Source organism: Acipenser ruthenus, chromosome 21, assembly GCF_902713425.1.
Source record: "Acipenser ruthenus chromosome 21, fAciRut3.2 maternal haplotype, whole genome shotgun sequence".
Lineage (NCBI taxonomy): Eukaryota > Metazoa > Chordata > Actinopteri > Acipenseriformes > Acipenseridae > Acipenser > Acipenser ruthenus.
In genome coordinates, this window is record NC_081209.1 from 4,696,583 (window position 1) to 4,720,322 (window position 23,740).

Sequence of the window (23,740 nt, forward strand, 5' to 3'; positions counted from 1 at the left end):
CCATGCCATTTTCATTTGTTTTATTATTTACAATATTATGTTGAATAAAAAATCAAAAGCAAAGTCTGATTTCTATTAAATATGGAATAAACAATGGTGGATGCCAATTATTTTTGTCAGTTTCAAGTTATTTCAGAGAAAACTGTGCATTCTTCGTTTTTTGTGGAGGGGTACCAACAAATTTGAGCGCGTCTGTAACTAGACCCTTAAATGAACTGATCATTTGCTTCATTAGACCTTTTTACTTGTTTTCAGCTCTTAAACAGTTACCGATTTTTTCTGCAACTTTAGGAGCTGGGCCGAGTTTGAGAACCCCTGGCTTAGACCCTCAAAACCAGAATAAATATTCTGTAAGATTTTAGTACTTTAGTTCAGGGGTGTCCAAAGTTAGCCCTTCCACTCCTGATCTTTGTTCAAACCCTGGAGTGGTTCATTATATAATGGTACCTGTTAAACCTGGAGTGGAATGGCCCTCCAGGACCGTGATTGGACAGCCCTGCTTTAGTTTCTTTCTTTGATTGGGTGTTTAAAGTTATGTTTGAAGGTTTTACTTACAATCCCACTGGGAATCTTACCATAGAGAAACAGTTTTCTCTATTTTCGTCTTGTTTTCGTTGATGGCGTTTGCCAGAGCCCTGCTGACTGGGAACCCGTTCTTCGCCAGTTCAATACTGGGTTGGAAAAGCTGTTTCCATGGTAACCTGCCATGACGTTGGTGTGCCATCTGGTAGCCCCGTATCTCACCTGGGATAGCTATAGACAGTCCACCTGCCACCAACAAACAGGTGCAAAGACAGAGGTCAGAGGTCAGAGGTTAGGGAAGCGGTGTTTCAACAGACAGATTGGTCTATGGGTTGCAGTAGACAAACGTTAGTTCAGAGCACGTACACAGAGGACATAAATTTTTTTTTTAAAAAAACCTTAATTGGGGTTCTTACATGAACCACTTTCCTAATTTTTGAACGCAGCATGTTATGTTATTCTTTATGGGTTATTAATGGTTGACTGAAGTTTGCTTCAGATAAACTGTTGAGTTTATTGTATGCAATTTATTGTCAATATGACTCAGCATTGCTCTCATTCACACCATGCAAACACAGAGATCTGTTGCCATGACCATGAGGTTCCTCACTACATTCAGTAACATGTTACATGAAGTGTCTTTAATTACTGTGTATTTACATAGTAGCTACTTAGTAAATACATGTGTACTTACACATAATTACACTGTTATTATGCAAAGGTACAACATACTTAATGTGAATTTTTTTGCACAATATAACCCTAACCCTTTTCTGAAACAATTCTGTACGTATACATCTATAGTGCACAAAGATTTAGACATTAAGAACATTGTAATTATGTGTAGGTACTAGGGCTGTCAATTAATTGCAGTTAACTTCTCTCATTAACACGCTCTTTTTAATGCACGTTAATAGCACGTTTGTCTGTTATTTCTTGACGTTTATGTTTTTAAAACTTTATTGTATTAATACCAGGCTTTTATCAGCATCTAGTCTGTTTGTGCTCTGCGCCGATTGCTTCCCCTCTTAACGGAGGGGCAGGGATTGAGGAAGTGCACAAAAAAACCCGCTTTGCAGAAAGTCATAGCTGATGTGAGGCAATGACATGCATGCAACAAAAGAACCATACCGAACGTAGTATCGCCTGTTTATACAGAATATTCTTCTCATTCGTTAAATTCGACTCCTATTGCACATACGTTTTTTTTCAATACATACGTATATATGTACATATCAGTGAATAAAAACGTTTTTGGTATATTATAGCTGACAGTCTATACATTACCGTGCCCTGAAATTCACCGCAACCTAACAAATACTGTGTCACCGAAAGAAACAGTCATGTAATTTACACGTGTGTGTGTGTGTGTGTGTTTATATATACAGTTTTAATTACATGGTTAACATGGTTTAAATTACATAAAAACACTGATTGTTCATACCTACAGATATAAAACATTTATGGATTTGTCAAAGAAAGTGTTCTATAATATTCAAGCAAGCCAGCACAACAAAATGAAACCAAGAGCAATGACTATGATCTGTCTAACTACTAGGCGTATACTGTATTTTTTTTTTAAATAAAATATTAATTATTATTATTATTTTAAACAATTAAACATTATTCGTTTATATCGGGCAAATAGCGTTTGCCATTCCCATTGATTTCAATAACAAACATATCGTGTTAAGTACTCCGTATATTTTGGGCAAACTCAGCTGTTTGGAACTAGTTATGTGCCATTCACATAAATTTAAATAACAAACGCAGTGCTTATACTGTAGGAATCGCTCTTACTAATCCACAATAAGATATTTTCACCTTGTTACCTTGCCATTCACATAGATTTTAATTAAAAAAGGCAACACTTTACTGTAGTAAAAGCGTCACAGATCGATCAATCAGCTGTTTGCACCTCATTGGTGATTGATTACCCCTGTACTGTACCTTGGCTATTTAATCCCTGTAGCAGTGTCGGGTTTACAGTTTGAATAAAAAAACCACTGACTGCAACAGAAAGCATGGCTGGAAAGAGAAAAGCATCAGCACAAAAATTCAGTGTGTAAATAAAATGTCTCTGTTAGATGCTGTGCGCTTGCTAAAGCATGCTTGGAACTCGGTCAGTCAGCAAACAATTCAACGTTGCTTCAAAAAAGCTGGGTTTTCTGTAGTTGAGGAGGAGAGTGCTGACAAAAATACAACTGAAACCCTGACAACACCAGATGGAATGTCAGAGGAAGAATTCTCAGCTGTGTCACCTTCCTGGCCAGGACGCTCTGCCTGGAACAGACGCCGATGACGTAAGCGTGCGTGCTATGGAGTAGCAACAGATATATAGGGTGCGTTGGTAAACTCAATCTGATGCTCCGAAAGAGCGTCCGAGAAATCTCTTCGGAGTGTGTCAGAGAATGTTCTCTTTAGTTTTTGAACGACCTAAACCATTATAACTAAATGCTCTGGCTCCGACAGAGTTCAAATTAATTTTAGGGACTGACCAGGGACATGTGGGGTCAGCAGATCTTGAAGATAAGAAGTTATTATTATTATTATTATTATTATTATTATTATTATTATTATTATTATTATTATTAATTTCTTAGCAGACGCCCTTATCCAGGGCAACTTACAATCGTAAGCAAATACATTTCAAGTATCACAGTACAAGTAATAATACAATTAAGAGCAAGATAAATACAATGACTTTGGTTCAAGCAAGTACAAGTGTGACAAAATACAATTCAATAATACAGCAGATAACAGTGACAGTTCCAAGACCCTTTTTAGGCCTTATAGGTAATAAGAACTTTAAAATAATAATAATAATAATAATAATAATAATAATAATAATAATTATAATAATAATAATAATAATAATAATAATAATAATTGCATCAGTAATAAAACAAACAAATGAGATATATGCAGTGATTGTATCAATTAAAAATGTGAAACCAAGATCAACTGAGATTATTTTTTTTAATTGCTTGACAGCCCTAATAAATACAAATGTATTGTAGCGATCCGTGTATTGTGTTTGTGTACTGTATTCCCTCTTGTTTCTACTGTCTGTTAATGCCGCTGTATTGTGTTCCTCTGCCCCCCCCCGTCTGTATTACCTGTAGCTGCGGGTTCGCTCTGTCTCTGGCTGTGTGAGCTGTCCCTGTCATAGGCTGTTTCTTGTGTGTGCCCATTGGTCCTGGTGTGGGGCTGGGGACCAATGGGATAGCTGTTCGCTCTGGCACCCGATTAACATAAAGGGGTGGGGCCTAGCTATAAAACGGGGCGTTGCACGCTCATTGTGGTCGGTGCAGAGCAAGTGGCTAGAGCAGTGGGCTCTGAAAGAGGTTCATAAATAAAGCGTTGAACTTGGAAACGGCGTGTTGTGTTTTTCTATCCTGTGCGCTGCGTGGAAACGCTACAGTATTTACCAAGTAACTACTATGTAAATGCACAGTAATTAGAGAAAGTGTTATAAGCGAGTAAGAACATCCTAACAATGCCAAGCACTCTTTACCTTCCTTGGGTAGTTCTGTGTTGTTCCCAAACATGTCCTCTGTTGCATTCCTCGGTGCCGTTTCTCTGGAATTAATAGTTTCTGTTTTGCCTTTAAAAAACAAATAGTAAAAAAAAAACAGGAATCAGTACTCAGAGAAAGAAATCCATCCCTATCCCTTCAATGTTACCAGTTTGTTTCTGTAGCCCTTACCTGTGGAGGCATCGTAAATAGTTAGGATGAGCCCTCCTCCTATGCCTGCACTGTGTGCGTTCATCAGCCCCACACACAGCATGGCAGCAATAGCAGCATCCACAGCCGAGCCATTCTGTTTGAGAATGTCCCTGAAGAGAGAGTCATCTTATGAAGGATTTCCCTAACCCGGATGTGAAAATCAGCTACTTCTATTCGCAGCCATGTCAACTGCTGATCTCAAGTGACCGTTACTGCAAGTGACATTCATGTGGTTTCCATGCGGGTCAATTTACACGTGAAATGGCGATGCGCATGCACGTTTGGGAGAATTACTCGTGTATATCAGGTTTGTGGCCGAAAAAAACGGCCAAAGAGAGGGATAGGGTAAATCTAATTTACTCGTGTAAATGACGAAACACACGGGAAAACCACGCCCAGTTTCGCATGGAAACTCGCATTTCACGTGTAAATGTTAATGAGCGTGTTTATCCTTAACTATAAATATTGCAAGGGATCAGGTAAGTTGTTACTGTGGATTCCAAGACGGCAGAAAGTAGTGGCTGATGGGCGATTTTATGGTTAGCAGTGGAGTAGTTCACCTTAATGCTAATGCGGGCAGCCATTTTTAATTATTGTTTTTTGCTGTGTCTGGTCTGTCATGTTGTATATATTTTGTGGGATTTACAGTTCTATATAAAACCACTTACCACGAACTGCGTTATGCATTTGTTATAAGCAGCTGTTTGAGAATACCCTTGCTGTAAAAACTACACTAAAGTTAAACACGAAGAGCAAGCGAGCTGCTGAATTCCTGTCCTTTTTTTCATCCCAGCTATGTCCAAAGACAACGCGCGTCTGCCCTCCACGTTAATAAATATAGTTTGTGAACTGGATGTCATAAGCCAGCTCGATTGCCCAAAACAGCGCAACAACATCCAAGTTGTTGATGCCCTCTCTGAACTGACCAAATAAAATTGCAGATGAACGTATTGATTGTGTTTTATTTGTTTGCATCATTAATATTTAACACAGCAGTAAATCCAACACAACTTAAAAGAAAGGAGAGCATCTCTGACAGAACAAGCCTCCTCAAATTGAAAAACAATTTGGTCAAGAGCAGTAAAGCACATTATTAACCAAGCAGGCACAGGGTATTTTGCTTTATTACAGCAGCTTAGATTCACTCGTGTACCAGTTCTCTGCTCATGGAAACCACATTTTCACAAAATGTCACTAGTAATCTTCAAAAACAACACGAGTACTTTATGCATAGTTAATTTACATATCAACCTCCACCTTTCCCATTCATTTGCATGACGTCGGGTGAAAAGCCCGGTTTACTCAAGTAAAATAAACTGAGCGAATGGAAACCCAAAAAAGCATTTTACACTTTACACAGTATGTACAGGTGCACGTGAAGATGAGCTCACTGTCTTCTTGTATGTGCTGTAGGTGCTGTAACGCTCATCTAAAAGACCTTGTTGTTTGTTAAGTGTTCTTTACATTTGGCTGAGGACACAGCCCAGGTGGTCATGCATCTTCCAGTTTCTGCTGGCATTCCTGCTGCAGCGGAAAGCTCATACTGATCCACACTGGTAAGCAATCTGTTCCGGATTAGCCCCCCACTCACCCAGCAGGGAAGAAGGGTTTGAAGTCTCACCTCCCAATCTCCGAGCATTTTCCCGCGTCCGTTGCCACCGCAGCTCTGGGGTAGGAGTAGATGGACGAGGACGTCCTTGATTCCAGCCCCAGGAAGACGCCCAGGAAGACACAGAGAGCCGCGAGCAGCAGAGCCACCAAACCAGCAATGATAAGCTTCCTGCTCATTGTTCTGATTGGAGAAAAGGAGAGAGGGCACAACCTCAGTCATTCAGTGGTACTGGTATCCATGCAGTTTAGAAACTCTAAATTCTCTCCATTGTCACGCACACACCACACAAGTAGTATAACGCTTGTGGAAGAATACTTTGCTATGCATTACATTAACCTTGTCATATGCATTAAAATAACATGTGTATCAAGTTTTTAAGGTATAGAGAACTCGAGATATGATATATTAAGTAGTTTGTGCTTTATAAGAATGGAAAGTTTTTAACTGCTAGCCAGAAAGAGGAAGCTCTCTTTATTTTGTAACCGCAAGCTGCATCCGTGACACTTCCTAGAATTATCACTGTTTTAGTCAGAAAATGTAAGACAAACAGTCTGCTTGCAAAGTAGGACAAAGTTGGTTTTGAGTTATATGATTGGTCTCATCTTAATCTTCCAAGCTGTTGCTATCCAACGTATACTGAGTTAAGCTTCTGTGACTGGCTCGCAATAACTGTAGGTTGCAAGGTATATTATGCTTACTGACTCTGTGTAGTCAGAACTCTGCTCTATGTTTGTCTAGCACCACGTGTGCTGACAGCGTTCTCTGGTTTGCAAATCATTAAATTTATTTAATCAATTTTGTCTGTTCTACTGAGTCTCTAACTAAGGGAGTAATATTAAAACTTTCACCACACGCTATCTGGGATATCTTGTTAATTTTTAAACAATAATAATGCAGAATTTGATTTTGTCAGGTGCCCCGCCTCCTTTCCTGCCCCAAAATTGTAGTTTTTATTCAATTGTGGAAGTCCCACCCTCCCTTCCTGTCACGTGTTTGTAGTTTTTTGCAATTGAAATGCCACCCTGGTTCAGGGCCATGTTTGTAGTTTTAAAGCAATAGTTTTAAAGATGGTAGTTTCAAGTGAATTAAAAAAAAAATTGTTACAGTAAAATGGTAAATAAAACAAAAGTATACAGTTTTGTTGTATTTTTTTAATTCAGAAAAATAAAAAGAGCCTGAAAATGGGGAAAAAAACTAAAATAAAATACGTTTTTACAACGTTCTTTGGTTACATCATTATTTTAGAAAAAAAAAAAATAAGCCTTAGGGTGACAACTATTACAAAGTAGTTACTTTAAAATGTATAAAAATAAAACAAGGGGGCTCCCGAGTGGTGCATCCGGTAAAGGCACTCCGCGTGGAGTGCAGGATGCGCCCTATAGCCTGGAGGTCGCCGGTTCAGGTCCAGGCTATTGCCGACCGTGGACGGGAGCTCCCAGGGTGTCCTCGGCTCACCGTGCACCAGCGACCCCTGTAGTCTGGCCAGGCGCCTGCAGGCTTGCCTGTAAGCTGCCCAGAGCTGCGTTGTCCTCTGACACTGTAGCTCTGGGTTGGCTGCATGGCGGGCCTGCAGAGTGAAAAAAAGCGGTCGGAGGATGGCACACGCTTCGGATGACAGCGTGTGTTCGTCTTTGCCACTCCAGAGTCAGCACAGGGGTGGTAGCGGTGAGCTGAGCTTAAAATACAATTGGATACGCCAAATTGGGAGAAAAACAGGGTAAAATTAATTGGCGACTACTAAATTAAAAAATAAAAAAATAAAACAAAGTGTTATACAATGGTAAAACAAGGTTACAATGCCTTTACTTAGAAATGAAAAAGAACAAAAGTTTAAAAGGGACAGAAATGTGAAATATTAACAAGTGCAGAGGCAGCATGTCCAGATCTATATGGACCTATACAGAAGGAAGCTAGCAGGATGGCTTTAACCAGAGATGCCTCTGTTTAAAAAAAAACACTACAGGCACGATTCTGAAGAAACAAATGCAATCGCAGATGCTGTGGTTAAAGTCAAACGCGTCTGTCCTGTAGGCCGTGGCCTCTCCAAAACTGCGATTCTGATCAAAATGTGTTTGGGTTAAGTATGTACATTTCTTAAACAGGTTGTTCCCTATTTTAAACATTTTGTCTTTTTTCAACAGACGCGCTTCTCTATTTAAGACCATCCTGTGTCGCTTTACTTCTGTATAGGTCTATTTAGCTCTGTACATACACACTTCTCATTTCACATTTCTCCGCTTTTAAATTGTTTTTCATTTTTAAGTAACTGCATTGAAACCTTGTTTTTACCATTTATTGCAAAGATTCACCGTTTGGTTCTGGACCGTTTCTTATCTTCGAACAAACGTACCAGCAACACCCTTGGCACATGACCAGCAATGCTGCAAGCCAGTGCTAGGCCCCCCTAGTTTCTTATCTTCGAGCGACGCCCTTAGCTGCATGCAGGGCACAGTTTAGTGTACAAGTTCAAAGGTGTTCTCTTTCCCTGAGACACAGACAAACACAGACACATTTAAGGTTTATAGCGTTTTATTTTAAAAAAGTTTTTTTTCTTTAAGCAAATACATTGTAACAAAGTTGGGACTTGTGCTTGGGTCTCAAGCTGTGTAAAATAAGTTTTTTAAAATGGTAACAATGTATACAGGTTCTCACATTTTATTTTGTTTTATTTATTTATTTATTTATTTATTTATTTATTTATTTATTCATGTGTTGGTTAAGAAGTGTTTTAAACTGTTTAGCACGTTTTTAGTCTTTTTTCAACAGACACACTTCTCTGTTCTCAGCAGGTTTTAACAGTTCACATTTCTCCGCTTTTAAACTGTTTTTCATTTTTAAGTACATGCATTGTAACCTTGTTTTTAACATTTTACTGCTCATTTTATTTTCAAAACTTGCTTTATCTTTTCAACACTTTATACATTTTTGTTTTCCCTTTTTACTAATTTTATTTTTCAACACTTTATACATTTTTTTTACCAGTTTCAAGCTTCTTTATTTTTCAGCACTTTGTACCCTTTTTGTTTTACCCCATTTTTACTGACCCATTTATTTTTCTGAAATAAATAATATAACAAACTGTATACCCCTGTTTTCAAACTTATTTTATTTTTTCTATTTTCTGAAATAACACATATAACAAAACAATGTATTCCCCCGTTTACTCATTTCACTCTTAAATACGTATACAAATACGTTACAGCACAGGAGGGTGGGACTTCCGGAATTGCTTAAAGACTACAAACACATGACCGGAACTGAGAGGCGGGACTTCCGGGTGATTCTGATTGGCTAAGGGGACCTGTCAAAATCAAATGTTGCGTCCTCATTGGTTAAAAATTTACATGGTGATATGGCATATAACATATACTACTCACATGCATTTAGTAGTATTATCTACAGCACAATTATTGAAAAAGAGCTGTGCTGATCCATTTAAACAATCTTTGTTTTGAAGGCAGTGTTTTCAGGTTGTTACAAGACCATGGATGTCGTGACTGAATTGTTAGAGGGGACTAAGAAATTGCATAGAGATCTAGGCTTTTCTGAACTGGAAAAGATATGTAACAAATTAGGCATTTAGTTGCTAGGGTAACTGCTACAAGAGCCTTGTTTTGGGTTGAGGGTTGGCACCTGAGGCTAATTAGAGAGGCTGCTGCAGAAAGAGACTGAGTGCAGAAACAAGGCAGCAGAGACGGATGGACTGAACTAAGAGTGTCAGAAATAAGCCAATGAAAGATAGTGAAAAGAACGAGACCATGTAGAGTACACACCGACAGGGTCACTGGATTTGGACTCTGAGTGTGTCGAGGTTAAGGGTGATATACAGAGCGGCACTGTCTGTAAGACGTTTTGTAGATCTGCTGTTTGTCTCAAAATACATGCACAAAAAGCCGCTGCTGGCAATATTAGTGGAGAGAAAAAAATATCTTATGAAAAACACAGTGTTTCTGCCTGTAGATCACGAATGTAAAGACAGAGTGTCCACTGGTAGCTGTGTTGACATTCAAACACCGTAGCAGACAATACATCGCATCATTATTTTTGGTTTTTATTTTGAATGTATGCAGGAAGCAGGGATGCATATACCAAACGTATGCATTACATGCACTGCTGTGCAAAAGTCTTAGACATGTTGCATTTTTCCACTCTGATGCATTATGAGCATCAGCAATTTACTCAAAGCCTCCACTCGTGTTATCTACTACTATAACAGCCTTGACTTGCATAAAGAAGGAAAAACATTGAGTGAGATAGCTCGCATCATTCGATTTTCAAGGTGTGGTATCCGAAGCATAATCAACAATTACAAAGAAACGTCATCTGTAATTGACAAACCCAGGACTGGAAGACCCAAAAAGCTATCTAACAAGGATGAGCAATACTTGAAGATAATATCCTTAAGGAATAGAAAGAAGACAAGCGTTGAATTGACAAGAGAACTGGCAGAAGGCACAGGTGTCGTTGTCCATCAAATCAACACTATGAAGGTCACTCTTGAAATCAGGACTTAAAGGATGTGTTGCAGTAAGAATACCTCTGTTAAGAAAGGGGAACAAGACTAAAAGACTAAAATATGCAAAAGAACACAGAAATTGGACTATGGAACAATGGTCAAAGGTGCTTTGGACTGTTGATGGATGGACAATGACACCTGTGCCTTCTGTCAGTTCGGTTGTCAATTCAACGCATTTCTTCTTTCTAATCCAAACTTATTTTTACAACTTATGCCCATATTTTAACATCTACAATCATGCATGCATCTTAAATTGAAAATATTTATTAAAAAAACACAATCAAATACTTACGCAGATGTGGCCGAGTGGTGACGTTCCCAGACCAGGTAGTTGACAAACAGGCAGGCAAGTACTTGCAAGGTTGAATGCGCTGGGTTTTTCACACATTGGTTGCATTTTGATAGCATAATCACCACCCCCACCCCTGCTTTCAGCATGCAGCACCTTCGCATCATTAAGCTAATCACACTATTACACTCCACCCGTCTTGACACACCCCCCCACACCCACTTGGTATGTTACTTAGATAACCCTCCTTTCTAACTTGACTTTGTTTTGCTTCACTGTTTCTTAGGAGGCTGTGTGGTCCAGTGGTTAAAGAAAAAAGCTTGTAACCAGAAGGTCCCCGCTTCAAATCCCACCTCAGCCACTGACTTATTGTGTGACCCTGAGCAAATCACTTAACCTCCTTGTGCTCCGTCTTTCAGGTGAGACGCAGTTGTAAGTGACTCTTCAGCTGATGCATAGTTCACACACCCTAGTCTCTGTAAGTCGCTTTGGATAAAGGTGTCTGCTAAATAAACAAATAATATCTTGTTGGCTCAGTTTTTTCTTCCAAAACATCTTGTGACCCCTGCCCTGCAACAGGTAGTTTTATCTTATGCAATCATATTCTGTTTTTGCATGTGCACAGTTCTTAATATAATTTTAACCCTTTAGCAACCCTTCAACACACAGGCATGCTTATATATATATATATACGTGGCCATCTCCAAACGAACAACCAATTAATTAATTTGGAGACGACCACATTCTGCACGGGTTTAATGGGAAGGGGCTATAACAGTGGTAAAGGCGTGACACCATGTGTCAGAATGCCTTTAATACCCCTTGAAGGATTGATTTATGGTCCTTAAGCCTCGCCCCTTTGCTTGACTGACAATTCCCTCCCAGGTTTTCTTGGTTTAAAAAAAAGTAGGACTTTTCAAACTCTTGAGTTGCGTTTACTTAGCATTTACAGCCCCTTCAATTAAACATGTCAGCGTTGAGAGCACTTTCCAAAGACAGACAGTCTTGTGTTGAGCTTGTTTGTAATGCCAGGGAATGCAACCCTGGCATTACATTGAAAAGAACTTCAGCTCTTTGACAGGGTGAGACGTGTAGAGCGTCCCTCAGCTACAGAGTTCCCTCCTCTCACTACATTTGTCTTTTTGTGCTTTACTGTTGACAACTACAATTAAGTTCACATGGACTGATTTAAATATGTAGATTGTAATTGTTATACTTTATTTGTACCTGTTAAAAAGGATGTATTAACTGTATATGTAGAAATTAGAGGATGAGTCCATGTGTTTTATTTTCTTTAATAAACAAAGACTGTGTGCATTTCTTATAAACAGCCTCACGGTTTCAGTTATGAATTGCTGCACTTGTGTTTAGCACTATCCAGCACCACTGGCTTTGCCTCCCTGCAGTCCAGAATCCCCACTGAGGCATGTGTGTCAGTTGATAGTTGAACAGTTCACTACCTGTACACAGCTTTGGGGTATTGCTAGACACCGTGACTTCCATTAGAAAAGTGACTTAGCTTTACAATGACAGAGGTATCGGTCACACTTGAGTTTAACAATCCATGTATTAAGCATCTATAAATGTGTTATTAAAGGTCTTCATGATTATTAACAGGGAATAGCAGTCCATGTTAAGGACACTTTACAAGTGTAAAGGGCTATTATTATGTTATATTCTTCTGAATGTCTGGTTACACTGTATTTCTATAACCTGTAATTAGAACTGTTGCTTGTATTATCCTTTATAACACACTTAATACACACTGTTGACTGCTTATCACAGACCCCTTAAGTCTTAATGGTTACCCTTTTAGGAAAGTAAAGATAAAAACATGGTTGATTAGCACTTGTCTTGGATTAGTTTATCTAAGGTAAGATTAGCGCTGACTGGGGTCTGAGAAGGCAGCTGTTGGACAAACATTTAACTAGCAATGCATTACCATTCAAATAAACCTGCAACAGTCTGGAACAGTTTCATGAACAACAAAAAAAATAACATTTAATTAGCTTTGTGAGACACATGGCTTGGCATCGCACACAGTAAATGTTCAGCATAGCAAAATAGACACAGTTTTTAGAGTCTTTATGATTATTATTATTTTTTTGTTCCATTCATATCTGTGACAGCAGTTTACATTAAAACACAGGTGACTTTTCTCTATTTGACTAGTCCAGGACGCAACCGGTTAAAAGAAACAGGTATCTAATTCTGCACAATGTGATCAATAAATAGGAAAATGATTCTTTAAAAAGCTGTCTTTAAACAAACAAAAATTCAGGAGGTCCCCAGGATACAGAATTAGAAAATAGAAAACTCTTGAATGTGTACAGGATTACTAGTCTATTACACAGCCCAGGGCTAATAATGCCTTATGAATACAGTTTTCCAGATGCATACAGTATGTAATGAAGTACCATGAGATAGAGTACTTTGTAATGATCAAACGAATGTAGCAGCACTTCACATTTCTTACAAAACTACAATGCAAAAGTCACAATTAGTTGTGCCATGACATTCAGTCCTGGTTTCAGAACTACACTCGTTGAGATAGACCTGCCGCTGAAAAACCCAGTTTCTTTATCGGCTTTGTTCTGCCCCTACAGTTATAGACTTGTGTGCGATGTATTAATGCTGCTCTGATAAGTTTCAGCAGTTAACAGGCTGATTCTGTAAGAACTGATTGCTCTGGTGCAACCTGATCACTTCCATCATGTGTCTAAAATAAACCACGGGTGCTGAAGAAACTCAGGATGAACCCTGATCCACCAACACCATCTATCGCTTTATAAACTATTATTATATACTCGTTTAAAAACATATTGCTTGGCACAGACAATTCAGCAGACCAAGAGAAATGTCAAACTACCCACTTTCTTTAGCAATATGACCACATAGCAGCTCTGAGAGACATACATTATACTTGGTTCTGGGTGTGTGATAAGCATGTAGCTTAATGTGATGCTCATATTTTATAATGCTTTGGCTATAACACCTACATACTTTATCTGGATTACGGTTAGCTTTTTGCGTCTTCACAAGTTCAGTGATACTATTATATAATCTGAACATTAATGTTTCACAAACACGCACCATTGCCCTTTGTATTTCACCACACTGAAACGCAGACAGTAAATCTAGTAAAGTATAACATCAGCTCTTAAAAAAAAAAAAAATCTTTAAATTGAGATTCGTGAAAAAAAAAAAAAAAAGTGGTGCTTTAACGATACAGAATGCATCATGTCTGGTTCTCATAAGGTACTTAGGAATGCTGGCTTGCACTGGAAAATAATCTTCAAAGGCGTGAGTAATGCAAACCCGCAAGTCCTGATCGTTACCAGCAGTGCAAGCCGATTCTGGTAAAGAAATCCCCGTTCTGAGCGTGCCCTGCTGCTGGTCCTTGTCTTGTGATTGAAGCCGCTTCTCAAGGTTCTGCAGCTGAGCGGGTGAGAGGGTCTTCAGTAGCCCGCAGGGTAGCCCCCCTTCCTGTAGTCTGACTCTGCGTGCAGCGTACTGCCATGGCGCACGATGGCTTGCACTATCGATTTGGAGGTAGACTGCTTTATCTCGTGGTGCTTCAACTCAAGCCCTTCTTTTATACTCTGAGAACACAATCGCACATGTAAATTAGGACTTGGATTCAACCTGCTTCTCACCACTAAACTGTTAAGTCCAGTTACATTAATATAGTCTCCATACAAAAACACTTTAGGATTACGATATAAACCTTTTACTGTAGTTGCGGTGCAGTGCAGATAAATTGGTACAAGAACGCGATCATGGACAGAAACAAAAGAGCATGTGAGATGTTTCAGTGAGTAAGATTGTCAATTGAAATGCTTCTCGACTTTGAACTGCTCAGAAGGACTGCAAGCTCTCCAGCTTGTAAATAGCAGATGGTGTTTTGTGCTCCGAACACAGCTGATGAAAGGGAAGTAGAAAGTAGAAAGGGGTTGTGAAAGAGAAGCAGCCCACCTTGTCCATGTCCTTTTCCAGCTCTGTGATGTTGGGCAGGAGCTGGTTGTGCATTCGGGGTTCTGTCACAGCCTTTCTCACGTCGTACTCAAAAAACAGCGCGTTCAGTATTACCTGCAATAGAAATGCAACTTTAACAAGCTTAACAAATCTCCGATTTATAATGCTATTTACATTTGTGTTTTATATACACGCTACACGTTGTTTACAAGGTGCTAGTTTAAAATTCACAGGACTTAAATAAACTCTTCACCTATCCAGACAGTAGCTGCTGGCAGCAATAGACAATTCAAACAAGCAAATGAATGAACTGCTATGGTTAACTCTACTTACCTTGGAAAATGAACTATGTTCTAGAGTTCAGGTTAGACGCTGTATAAAAGTTATGTTCCAAGTCTCATGGTAGATAAAGCTAAATTCCTATGTCAGTATTGTAAAACTGGCATACAAGTTCCTTTACTAATTTCTGTATTTCCACCTGTCCTACTAAACAACTTAAAGATGTCACATATGACCTCCTACTGCTGCAAGTAATAGCAGGGGGATGGGTATTTCGCTCAAAGAATTAAATAGTTGAATAATTAAATAGCAGAATGATTTTAGGAATTATTTCAGTCTGTGAAAGGTCAAAGAAAAGCAAGCAAGTCTGGTACATAAAGACATAGCAAAGGAATCTAAGAGCACTAATTGGCTCCGGCTGTTTGCTCACCAGTGCCGTTCCCGTGGTGATTCTTGTTCCCCCAGATGCACCCACCACCATCTTGACGTCGTTGTTTTTGTCAAACACAATGGACGGACACATGGAGGACAGGGGTCTTTTACCTGACAGTTAAAAAAAAAAACATTGTAATATGATCTTCATTTTCAGAATTGACAAGTACACTTAAAACCGTTTTGTCCACTTGACCTATTGACTTATTGAGAAGATTATTAAAGCATAACTCGATACCTTCAACCTTGCCTTTTCTCTTCTCAGATTTTAGAAGAGGTTGTACACTGGCATTGTTATACCTCAAGCTGGGTTGAAAACCCTGCTGCCGCTGGTACTGCGTTTCCATGTTCCAACCCCAATTGGATGCCCCTGATATTTTTCTAGCCCATTTTCAAAGCGGGACAAGTGGAAGTACGTCACAACATTGACCAATCACATGACAAGTGGGTGTAAACATTGAATCCACCTCCAGGGTGAACAGGTTTCTCTGTGCTTTAATATTCTTGTACCAGTAGTAACAAACAGCTCCAAACAGTTGTGTCCATCCTTTTGGTTTTGTAAACAAAGGAATGTGACCTTAGCCGCACAGCTTGCTGGGAAAGAACCAGCAACATCCGTCAAAAACTGGCAATGGGGGTTCACTATGGGAGAACCCGGATCAGCAATCCGTGCTCACAGAAACAAGGTATTATAATACTCTGACTGCACATCACCTCACCTGGCTGGATGAAGTTGTTGTGTGAAGGAGGCACCCCGTAATCGTTTTCGAAGACAGGTGAACTGAAATCATCCATCTCGTCATTAAATAGTATACCAGACGTTCGGGAGCGTACCTTCGACCCAAAGCTATAAAAAAAAACATTCCAAAGACACACAAAAAATAAGATTTTACAAAACATTGTTTTTCTTTTTTCTTTTCTGTCTTCCTCCATGCCACTTTATTAATTTTTAAGATAAACAGAAAACCAAAACTAAAAACTTTTTTAGTCAGACGTTTCAAAAGGTTTGGACAGACTTAAAGTTTCATTAGCTTAACTCAGATTTCATGAATGGGTGTGTTTGTAGAATCACAAATATTGTTTACATACAGCTTAACCCCACTCCAAATATAATGTTATATCTTACAGTGAAAAAATGAAAACTGCTCATGACTCTTACTATAGGTTGATGGTGCTCGTAGCTGCCACTGCACTCCCATCTTCAGCTACAACTGAGAGGTGTGCGGTCCCATGGTCATCAGGAACATAGAAATCTGGACTGTAATACTGGACAGGGTGGGTCGTGTCGTCTGAGATTTTACTCCTTATATCATCAGCAAAATAATCAGAGGTCATATTGTGTATGAGCTGCCGAAAACAAAAAGAGAAATAAACTGAATCAATTTAAAATGGACAAATCCAAATACAGTTTAACGCGAGAACTCTCAACACTTATTAAAAGAAACGTATACAAATATTGGGACTAGAAGTCATGAAAGGAAAGGCATCGCCCGGTAAAGTGTGACAGAAGGACGGACACAAAGAAGACTAGCAGGCCATTTACATCTGTGATGTTGAGGTAGCGCGGGTCTCCCAGCATGCTTCGCTTGGCGTATGCAAACCGGAAGGCTTCCAGGATCCGATGGTAGGAGAGGATCTTCTTCTCTGTGGTTGACACGCTGTCTTTGGAGAAGTTGTATCCTGGGATGAGAAACACTTCACTGGCGTGGTTTTCAAAAAACTTATGCAGGTCTAATTAAACAGTGCTGTTCCTCATGATTACTGATCAATAACCAAGTTTCAAAACTGCCATTCAAAGCAAGCCCGAGATGCCCCAAAAGGTCACCAGTGATCATGTTGCTAATGCTAATAAAGGTGATGGATTCTGTCCACTGTTTAGAAATGGTGTGCTGGTGATGAAAGGACTGCGATGTCACAGGCAGATTTATGGGGAATTCATAAATGGACTCTGGGAGGTACATTTCTGACTGGGGTTTTTATGGTCAATTAGTGTTCCGTTCACCCATTCATTCTGCAAAGCTTCATTAAGGATGTTGTAAACAGCCAGTTAGGAGGATTAGGGTGTGTGTCTGAGATTTGAGACAGTGCTGAGGGGGTGGCAGCGGAGCGGCTCAATTAATCATTTCCACAGAGAGAAAGGAAGAGAGAGAGAGAGATGATGTGCAGAGCTAGCCAGCGCCATTCAAAAAGGATGAATGAAATGGGAAGGATCACAAACGCAGTACAATTGGAAAGGTGATATTTACCATCCAGTATGTTTAGGATGAGCCCAAGTACAGGACCACTGGAGGGGGCGTCTGGGACGCGCAATTTATATTCTCCGATATTGATTTGTAGTGCATTCTCTGTCAGTTCAGGAAGATAGCTTCGGAGGTCCTCCAGAGTTATAATCCCACCTGTAACACAGGAAGTACCAGCCTTCAAAACTACAGTATATACACACCTTCTAAACAGGAGGAGTCGTTCTGGTCTCTTAATCAGTGGTGCATTCTGGGAGTGTTCTGGGCTGCTAAAGAAACATTCTGGAACAGCTTCATGAATATTAGGGGTGTGTCGTACTTGTGCTTTAAACAGGAAGTCTCTTATGCATGCTGTACAGAAATCATGCTTCCTGCAGAACAAAGCAAAGGGATGATCTTGCACTCGCTGAAGACTTGAATTAAGAAATAATACATAGCATGTGTCTGCCTGCTTTACCTGCCGCTTGAATGTCCTTGACTATCTGCTGTGCCAGAGATCCATTGTAAAAGGCGTCTGGGCCTTCCTCGGCTATAATTCTGTAGGTTTCTGCTAGCTTAGGAAATGTAATTGTGTCTTTTTCCTTCAGGATTTTTCCCTCCGAGTTACAAAATACTTCACTGAAACAAAAAGGAAAATTAGGAACATTGCTAGACCAGGGCTTCTCAAACCCGGTCCTGGGGACCCCCTGTGTCTTCTGGTTTTCATTCCAACTGAGCTCTCAATTACTTAACTAGACCCTTAAATGAACTGATCATTTGTTTCATTCTACCTTTTTACTTGTTTTCAGCTCTTAAACACTTACTGATTTCAGGTTAACTGTAACATTTTAGAAATAACTTGAAATCTGCAACTTTGTAGGAGCTGGACCAAGTTTGTGAATGCCTGGCTTAGACCCTCAAAACATGCACGTGATGGATATATGTGATTCTGACGTGCTCTATTCTAAAGTACAACAGGAAACCAGGCAGCACAAGTTTATTATAAAAGATAAATCTGTAAGACTTTAGTACTGGACTTTTAGTCCAAAGTTAGCTCTTCCACTCATGATCTTTGTTCCAACCCTGGAGTAGTTAATTATATAATGGTACCTGTTAAACCTGGAGTGGAATGGCCCTCCAGGATTGTGATTGGACAGCCCTGCTTTACTTTCTTTCTTTGATTGGGTGTTTAAAGTTATGTTTGAAGGTTTTACTTACAATCCCACTGGGACTCTTACCATAGAGAAACGTCTTTCTCGATTGTCGTCTTGGTTTGGTAGATGGCGTCTGCCAGAGCCTTGCTGACTGGGAACCCATTCTTCGCCAGTTCAATACTGGGTTGGAAAAGCTGTTTCCATGGTAACCTGCCATGACGTTGGTGTGCCATCTGGTAGCCCCGTATCTCACCTGGGATAGCTATAGAGAGTCCACCTGCCACCAACAAACAGGTGCAAAGACAGAGGTCAGAGGTTGAGTTTATTATATGCAATTTATTGTCAATATGACTCCGCATTGCTCTCATTCACACCATGCAAACACAGAGATCTGTTGCCATGACCATGAGGTTCCTCACTACATTCAGTAACACGTTACATGAAGTGTCTTTAATTACTGTGTATTTACATAGTAGTTACTTAGTAAATATATGTGTACTTACACATACTTACAATGTTATTATGCATAGGTACAACTTACTATTATGTGTACATAATGTACTATTTAATGTATTATTATTATTATAATTATTATTATTATTATTATTTCTTAGCAGATTTATTTCTTATGCACTTTCCACTGTATTATGCATTGTTTTTTTTGTTTGTTTTTGCTGTATAGCATGTATTATGCATTGTTTTTGCTGTATAGCATGTATTATGCATTTCTCTGTATTTAAAGTATTATGGATTTTCTTGTTACTGCATCTTGTAAAGTGCTTTGTGATGGTGGTCCACTATGAAAGGCGCTTTATAAAATAAAGATTGATTGATTTGTTGATATATATATATAATGCACACATTAAGTATATTGTAACTATGTGTAAGTACACCTGTATTTACCAAGTAACTACTATGTAAATACACAGTAATTAGAGAAAGTGTTACCCTACATTCATATAAGCAAGTAAGAACATCCTAACAATGCCAAGCACTCTTTACCTTCCTTGGATAGTTCTGTGTTGTTCCCAAACATGTCCTCTGTTGCATTCCTCGGTGCCGTTTCTCTGGAATTAATAGTTTCTGTTTTGCCTTTAAAAAACAAAATAATAAAAAAAACAAGAATCAGTACTCAGAGAAAGAAATCCGTCCCTATCCCTTCAGTGTAACCCGTTTGTTTCCGTAGCCCTTACCTGTGGAGGCATCGTAAATAGTTAAGAAGAGCCCTCCTCCTATGCCTGCACTGTGTGCGTTCATCAGCCCCACACACAGCATGGCAGCAATAGCAGCATCCACAGCCGAGCCCTTCTGTTTGAGGATGTCCCTGAAGAGAGAGTCATCTTAAGAAGGATTTCCCTAACCCGGATGTGAAAATCAGCTCCTTCTATTCGCAGCCATGTCAACTGCTGATCTCAAGTGACAATGAGATGGCTCCAGAGAGCTGCTGCTCTATACTGATCTGAATGAAGGCATAGCTTGTTATGGTAATGGAGAAATGCTTGGATTAATACTCTCGTAATACAGTCCTTTTCCCACGGCTCTTATAAACATTTACCAAGGTATTTCTGCCCGTTACTGTACCATGCTTTTCCCACGTTTATAGCATGCATTTACGATAGTTTACCCTGGTTTGCCATGCTTTTTTATTTGCTCTACCACACCTCTCTGTGCTTTACAATGCTGTCACTGTACTTTATTACACTTTGCTGTGCTTTTACTGTGAGAAACTTTTATAAGGGAGTCATATCGGTGCACCTTGTCGTTCTTATCAAACAGATTTTACAATGCTGTTCCCAATTCTCGAAATCAACTTTCTAATTAATGTATTATTGCCTATTTTTGTTAGTCTTGATCTATCAATTAAATACATAAATGTTTTCAGAATTATTCCCAGTACAGTATGTACAGGTGCACGTGAAGATGAGCTCGCTGTCTTGTTGTATGTGCTGTAGGTGCTGCATCTGAAAGACCTTGTTGTTTGTTAAGTGTTCTTTACATTTGGCTGAGGACACAGCCCAGGTGGTCATGCATATTCCAGCTCCTGCTGGCATTCCTGCTGCAGCGGAAAGCTCATACTGATCCACACTGGTAAGCAATCTGTTCCGGATTAGCCCCCCACTCACCCAGCAGGGAAGAAGGGTTTGAAGTCTCACCTCCCGATCTCCGAGCATTTTCCCGCGTCCGTTGCCACCGCAGCTCTGGAGTAGGAGTAGATGGACGAGGACGTCCTTGATTTCAGCCCCATGAAGACGCCCACGAAGACACAGAGAGCCGCGAGCAGCAGAGCCAACAAACCAACAATGATAAGCTTCCTGCTCATTGTTCTGATTGGAGAAAAGGAGAGCAGGAACCTCCTCAGTCATTCAGTGGCACCGGGATCCATGCAGTTTAGAAACTCCAAACTCTCTCTCCAAACCATGGTCACGTGTTTGGTCATCAGATAGCTGATTGCTTTAAGGCTAGACTTTTCTGTACATTAATAATAACCAGGGGCTGCTCCAAAAATAATTCCTAGCTGGGACTTAGCCTGTGAGTAGTGGAGCCAAAGAGAATATTATGGCTTATAAACTCTGACAACCCAGAGCAACCTCATCTTAGCTTCTGTAGCAGTTGTGATCTCTGAAGTCATTATCATGACTGACCTATAAAATAAATACATACATGGCTAATGTAGCTGCTCCTGCATATTGTGCTGTGTTCCTGTGAGTGCTTTATATGAGAAATATACCTACACAGTTATCCTTTATTGTTAGTTTAATATAGCTGTGTGGTTTGTAATGTATGCAGGTGTACTGACTTTATTCACCTTTGTTACTTTTGTTATTAATCTTGTGTGTTGCTACACCTTGTGAGCCTTCTTGGTCACTTTTTAAACCAAGTGGTACGGGTTTAGCCTATACCAAAAAAAATACACAGCAAATGTTTTGAAGAAAATCGCCTTCATCTGTCTTCATTGATCAGAGAACCTAAGACCCCTTCCCCCAGCAGTTAAACAATCTAATAAAAAGTACTGACTAAGTCATTGCTGAGCATGGAAAAGTATGTTCCAGCTTGCCTCAGAATCAACAAGTGGATTAGCCAACCATCTGACATCAGTTTTCCACAGATATGTGCCACTGCCAAACCCTGCTTAAGCTGGTTGTACAATAATCACACAAAACAAGACACAGCTAGCCTGCCACACATCCAGAAAACCTGTGCACAAGCTGGAACAGACCCTGTTCCTTCATCTTTCAATACTTTGCATTTTGTACCCAGAGGCACCATGCTATTCATTTAGCATTGCCCTGTGTAACATTTTAAACCACATACATGTGTAACAGGGCTTGAATTGGCGAACACCGCGAGCAAGCAATTTAACCGCCTTGCATGAAAGCCAGGCTCATCTGCATTTGCTGTTATAGAGCTTTTAACCTCATCTCGTCGACAGAGTTCGGAGTCTGTAATGGCAGTGCATCACACAACGCTGCCAGTTATGCATGGAAATATAAAGCTTTATAATTATGGAATAAAAACCACCACAGGATTTTAAAAAAAAAATGACATGGCCTAAAAATAGAAACCTGCATTCTGAGCAAGGCCCTTCATATTGAGTGTCTCAGGCTGCATAGAGGCTGCGAAGGATCTGTCCTTGCAATTGTAATAGTGTGAAATTGCAATAATGAATAGACGGAAATAAATCTAAAACTGTCTTCTGGAAACCTCTGGATAAGCATGGAAAAATAGGAGGATGCACAGAATGAGATGAGATGAGATGAGGTTAAAAGCTCTAAAACCACATTGCATTGTGGGTAAAACTGTTGCCTGCGGGGTCACTGGTTCACACCCAGCCTCTGCCCTGTTACAGTAGCTTGTCTGATTGGACTGGGGATTCCCTATGCTTCAACAATCTGTCTTTTCTAAATTTCACTTCATTCCACGGCACAAACGTACATCACTTTCCAAAGTTACAATGTAACAGTGTGTTTTTTTTTTAGCAAGATGCTGTATTCACTTTTTGATATGACTGAGAACATACAAAAGCCTAAGCTCTTTAATGAAAGCACATTTACATCACACAGCGCTGGCATTGTGCTCTGTCTACATTAACTGAGTTCCCAAGTAAATTCATGTGCACTTTAATATCATGTCATTGGTATAACAACCTGGTAAATGTCTGGTTATTTTCTAATGAACAATTGATTTGACATTTTTGGAAATGGCCACGGACTTATAATGAATTCAAGCAGAACCCTTTAGGAACAGCAGCTAATCCACTGAAATGAATCAACACACAGTACAATCAGAATTACTTTACTCAAAAAGTTAACCCTACTAATACACAATTGCGTGCATTAGTTATCAACCACTTGTTTTTCTGCTTATTTTTTCTTTGCACAGTTGCAAGTGCTTTTTAAATCAGACTCACAATCATTAAATTAAACTGTAACTCCCTGTGTAACAGAGAATTGAATGCTCCCTAAGAAAGAGTTTCCCTGAAAACATTCTCCCAGCGTTAAGGGTATATAAACATTTTGAGATAACGTTTAATGTCTCTATAGAAAAAAGTTATTTCAAGGGTTGATTTGAAAAAGTGTGCTGAAAAAATTCAGTGTTATCAGCAAATGCATTTGTCACAGAAAACATCCCAGTCAAAATACAAATATAAATTCCTTACCTATTTGCTCTTAAATGTCTTGTCTTAGAAATAAACCCAGATCCTCAGCTGTTGGCATCACTGTCCTAAGTTGACTCAACACCTTTTATAACTGCAGACCTTTAAGGTGTTTGTATGAGTTAATAACTGACTTACTGTAACTGAGACACTGCAAGATCATTAAAGTATGACCTTGTGCACAAAGTGCTACTCACAAGCACTGAGCTGATCTTGATGCCCTGTATGATCACTTTTACAATGTGCAAAGGTTTGAGATATCATATTACCTATAAATAGGGCAACATGCATATAATACATTCATTGTATTCTTATATTGTGAGCTAAAAGACGAATGTATGGATGAAACATGTGGAGA

General features: G+C 39.5%; 2 protein-coding genes across 3 annotated transcripts in view; both read right to left on the reverse strand.

Moving 5' to 3' along the window:
• Positions 1-10,758, reverse strand: part of LOC117427104 (glutathione hydrolase 1 proenzyme-like) — a 16,936-nt gene extending 6,178 nt beyond the window's left edge. Inside the window, exons 1-5 of one of the 2 annotated variants that reach the window (XM_058994448.1) lie at positions 10,673-10,758; positions 5,874-6,044; positions 4,232-4,362; positions 4,040-4,129; positions 576-768 (exon numbers count right to left, since the gene is read on the reverse strand). In XM_058994448.1, coding sequence (XP_058850431.1) covers positions 576-768; positions 4,040-4,129; positions 4,232-4,362; positions 5,874-6,040 — 581 coding nt within the window. In that variant the 5' untranslated portion in view covers positions 6,041-6,044; positions 10,673-10,758. Of the gene's footprint in view, positions 1-575; positions 769-4,039; positions 4,130-4,231; positions 4,363-5,873; positions 6,045-10,672 lie in introns of those variants that run through there. The other variant, XM_058994449.1, reaches the window with a different exon arrangement.
• A 947-nt stretch (positions 10,759-11,705) lies between these two features.
• Positions 11,706-23,446, reverse strand: LOC117427913 (glutathione hydrolase 1 proenzyme-like). Its single transcript, XM_058994447.1, has 13 exons — positions 23,386-23,446; positions 20,882-21,052; positions 19,922-20,052; positions 19,731-19,820; positions 18,813-19,005; positions 18,053-18,213; positions 17,602-17,751; positions 16,899-17,035; positions 16,515-16,702; positions 16,075-16,202; positions 15,354-15,466; positions 14,645-14,758; positions 11,706-14,271 (listed from the first exon to the last, which is right to left on the reverse strand). Exons 2-13 carry the CDS (start codon positions 21,046-21,048, stop codon positions 14,128-14,130), a joined length of 1,716 nt encoding a protein of 571 aa, XP_058850430.1. The 5' UTR covers positions 21,049-21,052; positions 23,386-23,446; the 3' UTR covers positions 11,706-14,127.
• Between the last annotated feature and the right edge of the window lie 294 nt (positions 23,447-23,740).